At 43.3% G+C, this 14,593-nt stretch overlaps 1 protein-coding gene across 1 annotated transcript; it reads right to left on the bottom strand.

The window, feature by feature from the left end:
• Positions 1–2,166: 2,166 nt before the first annotated feature.
• On the bottom strand, positions 2,167–14,318 carry cavin4a (caveolae associated protein 4a). The gene is made up of 2 exons (XM_040049425.1): positions 13,275–14,318; positions 2,167–4,668 (listed from the first exon to the last, which is right to left on the bottom strand). The coding sequence occupies exons 1-2, from the start codon at positions 13,680–13,682 to the stop codon at positions 4,072–4,074; spliced, it is 1,005 nt and encodes a 334-aa protein (XP_039905359.1). The 5' UTR covers positions 13,683–14,318; the 3' UTR covers positions 2,167–4,071.
• Between the last annotated feature and the right edge of the window lie 275 nt (positions 14,319–14,593).

Consider the following 14,593-nt stretch of genomic DNA (forward strand, 5'->3'; position numbering starts at 1 on the left):
CTTTCAAAATAAAGCTCTGACCGGCATGCACTCTACAGATAATTGTATCATCCAGAGCCTCTTTGATCGTCCTTCATCTTTACAGGGTTTGTGTTGCAGCCGGTCAGTTTGATTGGACTCTTTTAGGAAATAAGAGCCCCGGGGTTTGTAATAAATGTAATAAATTCATACTTGACAAACTGCAGCGGTCTCTGGCCACGCAGAGACGAGTCGCACTGTAAATCCCCTCTGGAGCGAAGCGTGGTGATTGGCGTTTCATTTGGAGGCCGGCGGCGGCGGCCGAGGGGTGACTCGGCGGGACTCTGCTGACTCGGTTGAGCGATCTTGTTTTACCGGTGCTGACGTCCCGGCAGTGATTTAATTTGAGCCACAGACAGTTGCGATCAGAGAGGAGGGATGATCAGAGCTTCTGTTAAACAGATATTACTGACAAAATCATACATCTGTAAAAATATGAGCATCAAAGAGTGAAACCTGATGAAAGTCAGAAATTTAATTACAGCAATATGAATCGTAATCTGCCCACAGGGACCGATGGAGCTCAGCAGTGATTTTATCCATCTGAGCTGTCCTGCATTAACCTGATGAGTTAATGGAGTTCTGAATGGAGTTTAAGTTTTTAATTAAAGAAAAATATCTGAAGCTTTCACATGAATACAAACAAGGAAGAGCCGGAGAAGTGGACCCACCACATCGGGCTGAAAAATGAATCAACACTGCAGTTCCTCTAACGTCCACTAGAGGCTGCTTTTAAAGGTGAGTCACTGCTCATAGACTTCTATTTAAAAATGAGCAACTTTACAGCAGAAATTAACAATTAACAATGAACAAAATTAACATTCAACCCGATGCAAACAATATTTTTGGTCTTCTCTCCTCATATCAACAGTACAGAGGCCGTATTTGTTTACAACTCACCTACCTTTTAAGCTAGCGGAGGTGTAGCATCTCGGCTAAACAGAGTGGCTGAAGTGGACGTGTGCGCCATGTCTGTGCTGGAGGTGCAACAGAACTTTATCTCTTGATGTTCATTGCTGAACAGTGAACCCTGAATACGTCTGTGTGGCGGATGATAAAAGTGAAAGTTCAGTTTATCAGGATCTCCGTTAGCTATAGCGGTGCAGCAGCTGGTCTTCCCGGGGTCCACGGAAGACTCTATTGTCTCGCTGGCTCATACTGCTGGGAAATGATTAATGTTTATGTGAGGTTTTGTGTCTAAAATGCGCGCAGTTCTAACTGTAGAAATGAAAACTTTGATAAAACCTTGGCAGCAGGAGTGTGGAAGCCAGGAGAAACCTGATGGCTAAACTAACTAAACTTGAGCTGTGAGGTCTAGCACCATCATTCTGAAGCCAAAAATGTCGTAATGATTGTTGACGCTGGTCGTCTTTTGTCTGTGACAACCCAAAGTCACACAGCATTCCCAGTTTATGGATTTTAACACCGTAGAGGCCGACCTGTTCTCCTGCTGGCCTGCATCTGTTTTATATGACTGTATTTAATCTGCTTAGAAGACTCGGGCAGACTAGAGTCCTTTATGCCCCCCCCAGTGGAGTTCATAAAACTTTATTATTGTTTCCTGACACTTTTTTCTTTTTTCACTCACTGATGTGTCCTTGTTGAGTTAATTACAAACTGTTTGCCTGATTATAAATGCTTTATGCTTCTCAGGGCGCTCTTGAAAAGATGTCTTCAGTCTCAACGAGATGACCTGATTAATAGATTGTTGAGAAGGAAGGGACCCAAAGTGGAGACAGAGCAAATCACGGTGGTGTTTTTCCCATTCTGTTACAGTGTCACACATTTAAATGTAGTGTTTTACCGTACAGCTGGCTGAATAGGGTACGGAGACATTGAAGAAACCCTGTAAATAAAAAAAGTGCAAAGTATCAGTCCTGACTTTAAGCCAAAATAAAAGCTAATTGGGTGAGTTACACCTGTGCAGGTGTAAACAAACGTTTTCTGTATCAGGTCGGGAGTCAATGGGCCCGAGTCATCGCTGGAGACAGCTTCTAGTGGACATTAGAGGAACTGCAGCTGTAGTCAGGTTTCATTATTCAGCCCTGGATGTTGGTCTCTCGGTCATAATTAGAGCTCTGACTTGACCAAACTGTGTGTGGACGCTGTATGAATAAAGGTTTAATAACAAAGGAAAGAAAAAGCAACAAGGTTTCACAAGAACTTTATTTATAGAAAAATGAAATAAAGTGAACAAAGGCAGCTGTTTTTCGTCGTGTGGCTGATTATTGTAAAAATGGAAGCTGAGCTGTAATCAAACATGAAAAAAGAAAAGCAAGAAGTGAATCCAAATATAATCTACTGCATTAAACTCTCTCAGCAAGCATAAGTAGTAAGATACACAGGAAGTGTATTTTCAAAATAAGGCACAGCACTAATGTATCACGGCAGCCCTATGAAAGCAAAGCCTCTAAAGAGTATCTGATGACTGAAACGTGGAAAACTTTAAATCCTGTGATCCTGATGGAGGCGGCGACCTCAGTAATCACTGCAGGAGAATAAACTCAGCGTGCTCACTGAACTTCAAAAGAACCTATGAATATCAAGCAGCAAAAAATAAAACATTCATACGCCAAAATCTCTCACAAACCTTTGAAGCCACCAACACCAGAGCTCAGACTGCCTCAAATCCACCACATTCAATTTCAGACAGTAATTACAGTCTGGCTAATGTCACTGCTAGAAGGGGCTGCGCCGCTCTCGACTCCATGCAAACTTTTTTATTAGTTTTAGCACCAGATCCTGCATCTGCTCCTCTATTAAACCTAAAGCTGCACCTAGAAAATATTTAATGAAACGCGTTTGACGGCTTTAATCAAACTTTATTTAAATTCTCTTGGACGTCTCAAAGTTTCTGATGTTGTTTCAGGAGAAAAACAACCATAAAGATGTCCGTTTGGGGAGTTTGGGGGGGTTTCGTGGAATGATGCAGCCAAAGAAAACACGGGTTACTCGGTTTAAATATTTAACCTGCTGTAAACAAAGATGTAAAACAACATGTATCTTTAACCGGTTCACGCTGAGCAGCCTGGCGCAGATTTAAAGGTATTTTCTGTAAAAACTTTAAAAATTTAATGAAAACTTTAACCACAAGGTGGCAGTGTTCCAGCTCTAAATACTGCGCCGATGTTACAGTTTCTCTCCATGTTTGACATTCTTAACACTTCCTGTGTTCTTCTGCATGTTAAGTTGACACTTTTACTAAATTTTAAACGGTTTTAAACCATCTTTAAATGATTTAAGCTCCTTTCTGAAAAATGTTTTATTAAATATGACTTCAAACGGAGCCCATAAAGTAATCTGGAAGTTTAGTGAGGTCACAAACCCCTGAAACTGAGGGCTTACTTATAGAGGAGGCGCCCCCTGCTGGTCAGAGAATCCAGGTTTTTTCTGCATTGGCTTCAGGACAGCGTTGTCCATCCTTTATGTACAGTCTCTAGACAAATAGTTCCTAAAATTGGATATGTCACTTCCTGCTTGGCACCACGTCTCATAAACACTTTCAAAAACCTTCTCAGTGGCTTCTGTGAGGTCATTGGTTTATTTAAAGTTAAAGAGCTGGCTGATGTTGCCTCTAACACTGCAGGGTTTCCTTTGCACACTGAAACCAGCCTGACATCGACTCTGTGTTGGTGTCTTTTCCCACCAGGCTTCTCAGAGACCAGCTGAGGCCAGTTTTACCTCTCCTGTGTATATATATATATATGTATACTGTATATGAACATCCTGATAAAAAAATCTCAAACTTTTGTTGTATTTCTCTAAGTTCTCATCAACATCTGACGTCTTTCGTTTCCGTTGTGCAATTAAACCTCGACCTCATCTGCACCTTTCACACTTTATGGACCTTTGATTTAAAGAAACCTGAATTTGTCTCCGTGCATCAGCTGATTTAAATATCTAGCGAACCTTTTAAATAACCAGTTGATATTCTGATGAATTTTCTGGTGTCAGTACCAACTTCTTCCTTTAAACAGTCAGACAAATAAAATGTCCTCCAATGATGTCGACCAATCACAGACCTTCTCTTTGATGTGTCCTACTTTGGGCCTTCTACTTCCTGTGATCTTCCTCTGCTATCCGGGTGGCACCAGCTTCCTCCACAGGCCCCTCCCTCTTGCTCTCCAGTGCGACCTCGGTGTAGGTGACCCCCTCTTCCGGCTTGCTCTCCTTCCCTTGGAGCTCGGCCTCGGCGCCCTCCTGGCCCTCGGCGCCCTCCTGGCCCTCGGCGACAACTCTCTCCTTCTTCAGCTTGATGCGGAAGGCCTCCTTGCTTGGAGCTTTCTTGGCGATGTTCTCTTTGAGCCGCTCGCCAGACTGCTTCAGCCGCTCGCCAGCCTGGTGCATCTTCTCCCTCCGCTCGGGCGGCATCACCTTCTCGCCCAGGTGGTGGAACTTGGTGCCCAGGTTATCTTTGGTTTTGCTCATGTTCTCCTTTGAGAAGGCGGCCTTCAGTGTTTCCGTGCTCTTCATGACCGACTTCTTCAGTCGAGCAGCTCGCGAGGGGTCGGCTTCTTCCAGACTCAGGTACTCCTCGTCAGAGGAGAGGTCGGCGGGGACGTCGTAAGAGTCCGGCTCCATATCCAGCCCCTCCAGGCCGGGTCCTTTAGGGGACTTGGTGACGGCCACTGACGGGACCTCTGTCTCACCCTGCAGATTAAATGAAAGTTAATTAAATATTAGAGATTTATTATCGAATGTTTTTATTATTCCTGTTTTTAATGATTCTGTGTTACTGTCCCATCTGCTGAGTGTAAAAGAGATTTTAATCTCAATTAGAGATGCACAGAGTTCATTTCTTTTGTTTCCGCTTCCATGTTACAGACAGAAAACTTAGATTTTGGCTTTAGATTGAGACACGTTGGTGGTTACAGTTTTTAACAGAGCTTAAATGTGTTTGTTCAGCCCTGAAAACATCACATGGAAATAACTTATTTTCTTGAGACTGATTTTATGAGAAACAACCCAACAGGACCTGTAATGTTGATTTTCTGCTTTTGTTTCTAGTTTAGTTGAGGCTAAAACACTTCTTATTTCTGTCCTGGATGAATAGAGGTGAAACACATATCCAGTTAAAGCATCTGAGTCTGTGGAGGACAGACATCCATCTCAAATGTGCTTTAAAGATCTGGAGTTTGATTTTTATCTGTCTAAAGTGCTCATTAATCTTAAATCTGCTTGACTCCTTACACTTTTGCAGCAGAAGTCATCATTCATTAGCAAAGCGCCTCGTCTATCTCGGGATAAACACACGCAGTTGAAACTGATATCCATCTGTCTCTTCTATCCACTGAGGATAAATTACTCTGCTGCTCGTAAAGCTGAAGGGAGCTCGCACAGAAAACTCGATATTCCTCTGAGATACTCTGTGAGATTCAACCTACAAGCTCTGAAAACACCGGCAGCGTCATAAGATCCAGTTTTTCTATTTTTGCACATGGCGAGTAACCAAGGAAGCGGCTGGCAGGAACGACACCTGGAACACAGAAATACTAACTGCACCACCCGGTGACGTCGGAATTCTGGTCCCTGTTGGACTGGACTGTTATCACAGCTGATTCGAACAACTTCTCATCTCATTCTGTCAGATAAGCATCTCACATGTGAACAGTGGCCGCAGTATACCGTCCACCAAGAGACAGTCGTGTTTTACAGCTCGTCCACGTCAGGACACGAGGGGCGGTGGTGGCATACGCCCACGAGACACCGATCTGTCTGGACCAGTCTGGACCTTTGAGTATTACGCTCTCTGTTCAACTTGATGATCACGGCAAAATGTGTAGCAGACATGTGGACATGCACGCAGAAGATGCACTACCAGCAGGGGGCGATAGTGTATTTAAAGCCCAGAAGTTGGTAGCAAAAAAAACTCATATGAAGTACATTGCAGGGTCCTTAATCGCCAAAGATTAAGCTAAGTGGCTAACATGTACATATAAGTTAATATGTTAATAATATGTGTTTAAACACTTTCCTGTGATTATTTTCATGGTGGCTTGAAATAAAATGTCCCTCTGCTGTTACTGCAGCGTCTGCATGATGCACCGACGTGTCCGTGCCACGCTTTGCCATCATATCAGGCTGATCTGTTATTTTAGCTTTCACTCACTGAAAGATTTGCTAAAAACTTCTCGCCTCAATTCAGGCGCTAAAAATATCTCGGCTAGTTTTAGGCGCCAAAAACTGCTTGGCTAGCTCTGGGCACAAAAAACTGATTGTTTAAATTCAGGTGCTAAAAACCGTAAAGAGGCTTGATTTGTTACTAGTTTGCTAATGCTAACTAACTTATTGTATTTTCGGACAGAAGAAGGAGAATTTGGTGAGTAAAATAAATGAGAAAAGGAGGAATGAAATGTCTCACATTCAAAGTTTAGTGCCCTCCTTAGTGCATGATGGAAACCTGTGTCCATGTGCTCGGGTTTTACAGCGACCAAGAGTTTTAATTGTTTTCGCGTCTTTACTCTTTCGAATGGCCGACACAACGGAGCAGCCGCTGGAGGAAGCTCGTCGCAGGCCTGCTCCACCTGCTGCGCCCTACAGGTGACTTTGGATGTGAAAGCCAATTAATCCTAATTAAGCCGTGGCCACCTGAGACGATGACACTCATTAATCAGGGCGGAGTCGTCAGAGCGTATCCGCACGCTGTGAATGACACAATAATTACACCGGCAGGGAATGTGGGTCGAAGTATGTATTAATAACCTCGCCGGTAAAGGAGGAAGAAGAAACGGAGAGAAACCATCAGAGCTTTTAATTATGTTAACACACTCAGCCGCACTCGAATCCCAACCTTTATGCGTTTAAATCATGAACGGGGTCTACCGCGTGCAGCAGCAGGGGCCAGGGGTCAGCCTCTAGTGAGCGTTAAAAAGAAACACAAAGCCACTTCCAAGAATCACGCGAACAGATTAAAGAACGACAAGAAAATCACAGCAGAGAGACGCAAAGGACAACAGAAACACGCAAAACAGGTAAAAAGAAACACGGAGAACCACGAAGAGTCCAAAAGTGTCTGCAGAGGCACAAGGTGATTACAAGTGACCACAAAGAAACACAAAACAACCAAAAAGACACAAAAAACCCTCAAGGAGAAGCACAAAACAACTATAGACATATAATAAAAGAACACAATGACACCAACACAAACAAAGTAAAAGCACAAAATTACACAAAAATGTCTTAAAAGTCAAATTAAATTACTTCAACATGACGACTGGATGGAAAATAAACACAAAGAAACAAATAAATAAAATAAACAAAGTATTGATGATCACTATGAGGCCCGTCGTGGTTAACAAAGCTGCACAGTGAAGCTGTGAGTACGTGTTCAAATCTCAGCTGTATTTGTGGCGTTTGAAGAGCTTCCTGCTGCGGCGCCTCCTGTTAGCAGGGTGACCTCCTTTAATCGTGTTTGTTCACTCCTCATCGTCTCCCTGCAGAAACATCACAAACTAAAAGCCATCAGCTGCTCTAAAATTACACATTGTCCTCTGATGTCCGCTGCGCGCGCCACAGCGGCCCTGAGAGTAAACCGGCGGCCATTTATCTTTTTCTTATTACTGCCCACCGTCCGCCCGTCATCATTCAGCCGCCGGCAGGCGACGAGCGTCTCTAACAAAGCGCTCGCTGCTTCCTGGTTAAACGGCCGCAGCCGAAGCTCTATATTAGGAGACGAAGGGAGGCCTCAGAATAACGACAGCACATCGGTCATGTGGAAACTCAACACTGCAACTGTCTGCAGAGGCACCGCCCGGGACCAGGCTGAGCTACAGCTGGGCTCGCTGTGAAGAAGGACAGCAGTATCTCATGTACTGTAGCTGGGAACACGCACAACACAGCAGATATGAATCATCGTCCATGTGCGCACACAGCCTGGGGCGCGGTCATCGAGTGGAGAACTGCTGTATGATTTAATGATTTAATAATGACCATCAAATTAAATCAAATCACTGTTATTGTCACATCACATGTGCAGGTACACTGGTACAGTACATGTGAGTGAAATTCTTGTGTGCGAGCTTCACAAGCAACAGAGTTGTGCAAAAATACCGTAAATAACGTAAAACAAGCAAAATATAAGAATGGCTAAATCTGAGACTAATAAATATATGTACAATATATAATAGTATATGCATTACTGGATATCAGAAATCAGTCAGAAACGAGAGGGTTAAAGGGTTCATGAGGAACATGATAAGTTCAAATTACCCATGATGCACTGGAAAGTAAGAACTGTATGAACGATGAACATGAAACATGAAGATGGTCCACTGGTTTGTGGACATGTTTTAGCCTCATGTTAGCATTTTGGCAGCTCCCGTGTTGTTTTTTGGAGACAGAAATGTAGTTAAGTGCTAAGTTAGCCGCTAATGTTAGCCAGCTTGGTTCAGTCTACATTCATAGACTGTATAAGTTCATCACACAGACACAGATAACTGCTAATTAACGCAAAGTAACAAATAAGAGAGTACTGAAATATTACAGTTTCACTCATCAACACAGTTTTTACTGCATAGCGCCCGCATTACCCCATACGGAAAAGAAATAGAAAAAACTTATAAAAGACTTGTATGAGCTTTAGCTTGCTTCATATAGTGAATCATATCAGGCTTATATGATTTACTCATGAAAGTGGCCACTTTCTCATTACTTTCATATATTGTTTTTAGGAAGTGTCCAAAACATACAAGTTTCATTTATACAACTTTTCAAGGGATCTTATATCTGTTTTCACTCTTGTGTGCTTTTCATACAAGTTTCACACAGACAGATACAAACTTTATAAGATTTATAAATATCTTTTCCATATGGGTCTGGTCAGAACACTGCATTAAAAATGCTCCAACAGCAAACCAGAGATTGAATAGAAAGTGAAAACAAGCAGACAGCTAGCAGCTACAGCAACCTGTAACTGCGTCTACTGACACAGTCGGTGGGAAAAGGTCAGTCAAAAAGACACCACCCCAAATAATCCATCCATTCACTTCTGCTTATCCTTTTTCAGGGTCGACCCCAAATAATGCAAATGTTAAGTCTCAATACAACTTAAATAGGTGTGGTACGAACTAAAAACTAAAAACTAAAATCAGCCCCTCTGTAGTTTTTATAACAGAGGAAAAAAGCAAAAGAAATATATGCAAAAGGATACAAAATTAATTTTTAAAAATTACGGAAAAAATTACAAAATTAAAGCACATGACCGCAAAGACACGCAGAACAGTTATACATGCAAAACATACAAGACAAACTACTTTTAAAAAACCCACAAAACACACCGAAGTCATGCAAAGCTGCTTGAAAACATTAAAAAAAAACATAAAAGTATCTAAAAAAAAAAGAGTTTAAATGATCACAGAAACATGCAAAATGTCCACCTATGTCACAAAAAGACCACAAAACTGCACAAAAATGTTAACAAAGAGACAAAAAACTACATGAAAACGACTTCAAGCAGAGGTTAAACGAACAACTACAGACACAAACTGTTTTTTTTGTTATTTCCAGAGTAAAAGTTCTTCTGAAACGACCTCAAAGAGATAAAAAGGTCCAAATGTTTCCACAGTTTAATCGTGCACAGCATTTTCTTAAATACTGTAACCATGGCAACCCAATGCTGCTCAGATTTGCAGCAGCGCAGAGATGTGACCTGGACACCTGGAGGACTCTGACTTTCTCGCTCTGCAAGACCGTAAACTGTGTCTGCTCACAAACTGCCCGTCAAACACAGGCAGGCCGAAGACGCGTTCAGCGGTTCGAACTGTGAAATGTGACGGTGCAGGCGAGAAGAACAAAACCCACCAAACAAAGTTGAGTGGAGCCCATAACCCTCCGCCCTCCCGTCTCTTTTTTAATACAGACTCATCTCACAGGATTTTTTATCTTCTGTTATCCTTCATCTCTTTGGCTGCTTTTTAGCAGCCGGTCAGGTTGATTGACGTCTCGTTTCTCGCCACATCCTGACCGCTGTGATAAGCTGACGTATCAGAGCCTGACTCTGGCTGACAGCAGTTTATGGCCTGTCCCTGCCGGCAAAGAGGGAGAACGCTGTGATCCCAGAATAGGCCCCTCTGTCACGGATCCACAGCAGCTGTTAGCAGCACACACAGAGCTCCGGTTACTATTCTGAAGTCTGAAGACATTATTGAGGACAGCAGGACCTGCAACTCACTGCTCAACTTATCTCTGCAGAGCTGCATGGAAAAGAGAGCAGGGCAGCTCCCACAGCTTCCCACTGGAAATGTGTGAAGGCTGCTTTTTGATTACAGGCACAAAATATTTTCTTTATCAGCTCTGTAATGGACTCATTTCACTGTGATCTGATGTCAGTCACGTCTATAACTCTGCAAAACTCATACAGTGAATCTGACAAGAAAATTAATCTAATAAAAATCTGTAGCACTGGCATAAAACATAAAACACTAAAAAAGCACAAACACTCCAGTTTCAACCAGTGAGAACGAGCTCTGAAGCCAACTGTCTTTGAAGTCAACCCAGTTTAAGACTTTAACTGTCTTCAACAGTTAAATGCAGACTTTGGCTTTTAGTTGTCTTTGTACAGAAATAATGAGGCTAAAGGTTTCAAGTCTCTGTGCTAACCCAGGATAAACACGCCGTCACTACAGGCCGAATAAATAGGTCCAACTCTGAATGATCGATGACGCGCCGCGCTCTGACTGAAGTACTCTTAAAACAAACTAGAACATAGAAATACCAGCGGCGTTTGGAGGATCAGTGAGCCGGTTAGTTGACACACAGTGATGTGCTACCTGGAGCTATAGCTAGGCTAACGTGAACACAGTCAGTGGCTACATGTTTGACACTATCTGTGTTTGGCCCTTTAAATCTTATAGCTTATGATCCTGTTAAATGGACAGATGAGAGTAAAAAGCACAAACTAAAGCTTTAAAATACATGACACGTACATTTTCATCCCAAATATAGTGGAGTAGAAGAAGAAAGCATCATGACACAGAAACACAATATTGTAAGATTAAAAGTACTGTAGTCTAATGTTATACATCTCAGGTTTTCAGGCCCCTCTTCAGGAGACAGACACTATCTCTATTTTAAGGCCTGCCGAGGCCTCAGTTTTAGGCTTCAAACTTTCCTTTTTGCTAAAGCATATAGTTAGGGCTGGATCAGGTGACCCTGAATCCTCCCTTAGTTATGCTGCAACAGGTGTAGGCTGCTGGGGGATTCCCATGATGCACTGGGTGTTTCTTCTTCACCCACTATGTGTTAACAAACCTCTGCATCGAATCATATCTGTTATTAACCTCTGTCTCTCTTCCACAGCATGTCTTTATCCTGTCTTCCTTCTCTCACCCCAACCGGTCGCAGCAGATGGCCCCGCCCCTCCCTGAGCCTGGTTCTGTTGGAGGTTTCTTCCTGTTAAAAGGGAGTTTTTCCTTCCCACTGTTGCCAAAGTGCTTGCTCATAGGGGGTCATATGATTGTTGGGTTTTTCTCTCTATGTATTATTGTAGGGTCTACCTCACAATATAAAGCACCTTGAGGCGACTGTATAAATAAAGCTGAATTGAATCGTCAGTAGGTGACGTGTACGAGTCTGTGATCTACATCTGCGATCCTTTTAACGAGGACTAAACACAAGACTGTAAGTTCATGTTGCTGATTGTTAGCACCATCACTAAACAAACAGTCGAGCACTCCAGTCTAAATGTTCCTGATTGAGATTTAAAATCCGACACAGCTGTCATCTGACAAAAGCTGAACTTATAAGGCCCGCAGCTACGAACACCGAGTCTTTGATCACCGTTATAAATCTTTCAGTTCACAGAAATGTTTTTTTATTTTCTGTCCATCATCCGACCAGCTCCTTCAGCAGAAAATCCCACCGCACTGCGGCTCCCAGCTGCCGTCTCTTCACGACTGTTTCACAGCATTCGGACTCACTCTGTGCCCTTAGAATATCATGTCTCCTTGGAAGTGACGCTCATAGTTTAGCTTTATTTTTCCAGCCATTCAGGGAAGACTCGACAGGAGCTTTTATTCTTGTAAATGTTGCTGTGCTTTCTAAATTAAAGAGTTCAGTCGAGTGTTTCTTATTAAAACTTTGAAGTGAATCCACCTGATCTGATTAAGGTCGCCCACACTTTGGCTGAAAGTGCGCCCTCTCAACATAACGAGGATGCTTTTCTATTAATTGCCAATGTTTTGGAGTCGAGGGTTCTTATGAGTTTGAACTTAATCCGCCCTTCATTTCCTCACATCGACGCTTGCGCCTCTCACTGCGTCCACCGCTTAATGAACCGAGTCAGAGTTCATCCAGTTAAGATCTCGCTGCTTGGCACAGACTTGGTCTACTTCATTTCTGATGCTTAATCATTCTCCAGTTGCTCGTAAACAAAAATTTGGATGTAGCTCAGAGATCTTCTCTGGGGACTAAATTCAGATTTTATCTGCTTTTTTAACTCATTCCACCGTTTAACTAATGTTCTTTAGCAGCTCCGCAGCGCCGAAGGACAAAAGAGTCATTTTACACCAAATTTAAGGGTTGAGCTTTGGCCTCTTTTTTCCGTGTGGAATAATGAGATGCAGTCCTAATAAAGCACATTAGGTCTCAGTCATGCAGGTCTAGAGACCGTCAGCGAGTCCACTGTCAATCACTGGACACTGGAAAAGAAAAGGGGAATTCCCAGTTCCAGAGTTGTTGCTGTGGTGGTTATTCTGGTCTCTTTTGCTTTTTGTTGCTTAACTATCCTCTTAAATTCTGATAAACCCTGAAATTACTCAATTCAGCAATTAGCCAGCCCGTGCCAGTTATTTGCTGGTCATTTGATTAAGCTTGCTCTAATAAGAAGAGAGTTAGTGGCTCCCAAACGTTCAAGATTTCTCTGCTTATTGCCTCTCAAGACATGACATCATTCAGAAAATTGAAAAACTTTTGTGAGAAATTCTAGAAAATAGACTCTTCTGATGTCCCGCGCTGGAAATTTATTTATTTTCCTTGTTTAACTAAATCTGTTTAAGTCCTGATGAGGTCATCGTCAGAGAGACTTTGTGCTTCTGCACAACTATCTAACTGGTACTGGTACCAGTTAGATAGTTTTAGTACCAACATCTTCCAATCAGACGTTGTCAGGCTGAAATGTGACACTTAAAACTCCAAAAATGACTGTTTGGCAGTTGTTTCAGTTTTGTGAATGATTGCATTATTTGTAAATTATCGGTGTCTGAAGGTTAAACCAGCATATGTCAACGTTTAAACATCCGACCCTGAGAAACTCTGCTGACCTGGTAGATGACGACTCTGAACTTGTTGCGGGTGAGCAGCTCATCCTGCGTGGACTCCACCTTCTTGACTCGGACGTTTTGCTTCTCCACGCGTGTCCGGACCTCCTTGACGTTGGCGCTGACTTTGCGGGTTTTCTGCAGGAGCTTCTCCACAGTGCCGCTGGTGTCGGTGTGGTCCTTTGCCAGCTTCAGGACGTCCCCCTGGATGGTCTTGATGTTGTTCTCCAGATCCTGCTGACGCTCCTCCATGCGCTGCTGAGAAGACTGGACATTATCGATGATGCTGGCCACGCGCTCCAGCAAAGACAGGATGGTCAGGGCGCTGATGGGGTTCCCGGCCTCATCCTCCATCCCGGCGATCTCCAGCTTCTCCTGGATGCCTGCGCTGTGGTACTTGAGCTGATCCATTATCAGGACTCCTGAGATTCAAACTTAAGTTGTAAGAAAAGTTGTGGTTGTGCAGAACGGAACCAGGATCGTTGGGGTTACCGTCAGGGAGACCAGGGCAGCAGCACCGAGCACTTTGACCCAAACTCCGGTCTGGGGACGGGAGAGAGGAGCAAACTCCACCTACTCCTTTTAAAAAAGGCTTCGGATCCAAAGGGAGCCTGATTCAGTCCTCATCGGGATGTGGGCCAGGTGATAAACTTAGAGGGGAGCAGCAGTGCTCACACGAAACCCCCCTGCAGCTAAAAATAAAAACTCTTTGTAAGGCGACACGCTGACATTTTGGGAAATGCAAAGCAGGAGATGATGGAAATTCCCATTCAAGTCCCACTTTTCGATGCCAGCCCCACACAAGACTGATTCATAATTTTCCGTCAGTTTCACACGTTACACGCCAGCAGCTGTGAAACATGTACATCAGCAACAGCTTAGGAGTCACTCTGCAGGCCTGCAGGGGCAGATGCAGCGAAGTCCCAGTTGTCTGGTGTGATTACACAGCGCGGGAATGTTTAGGGGATTAAACACTGCAGCTCTGCCCTTTTTGCTTTCCCAGGACGACAGAGTCCAAACATTGACTGAGATTCAGATCTGAGGCTCTTTATAGAGATGACTGACAGTTCCAGAACGCGAGGAGGAGTATCAGAGCGACACTATTTTAACACCCGGTCCTCTGAAGTGGCACCGCACAGGGGGGTTTATTTAGTCTGCACTGTTCAGTGTGCAGCACACGTGTGTTAATATGTTGTATTTAGTGCTCGTTGCTTCACAGTCTGACAGCATGAAACCAAACGTGCAGGCTACACTTCATCCTTCAATGACGTGCTGAAAAATGGGTGTTATGAATTAATACACCTTCGCTTAAAGCTCCTCCA

Source organism: Simochromis diagramma, unplaced genomic scaffold (genome assembly GCF_900408965.1).
Source record: "Simochromis diagramma unplaced genomic scaffold, fSimDia1.1 OVJJ01000355.1, whole genome shotgun sequence".
Lineage (NCBI taxonomy): Eukaryota > Metazoa > Chordata > Actinopteri > Cichliformes > Cichlidae > Simochromis > Simochromis diagramma.

Bases quoted from the DNA above. Each gene is read 5' to 3' on its own strand.
- cavin4a (XM_040049425.1), bottom strand. From the start codon at position 13,682: ATGGATCAGCTCAAGTACCACAGCGCAGGCATCCAGGAGAAGCTGGAG. The intron at 4,669-13,274 runs GTCAGCAGAGTT...TTTAATCTGCAG, and splicing joins TCAGAGTCGTCATCTACCAG to GGTGAGACAGAGGTCCCGTC.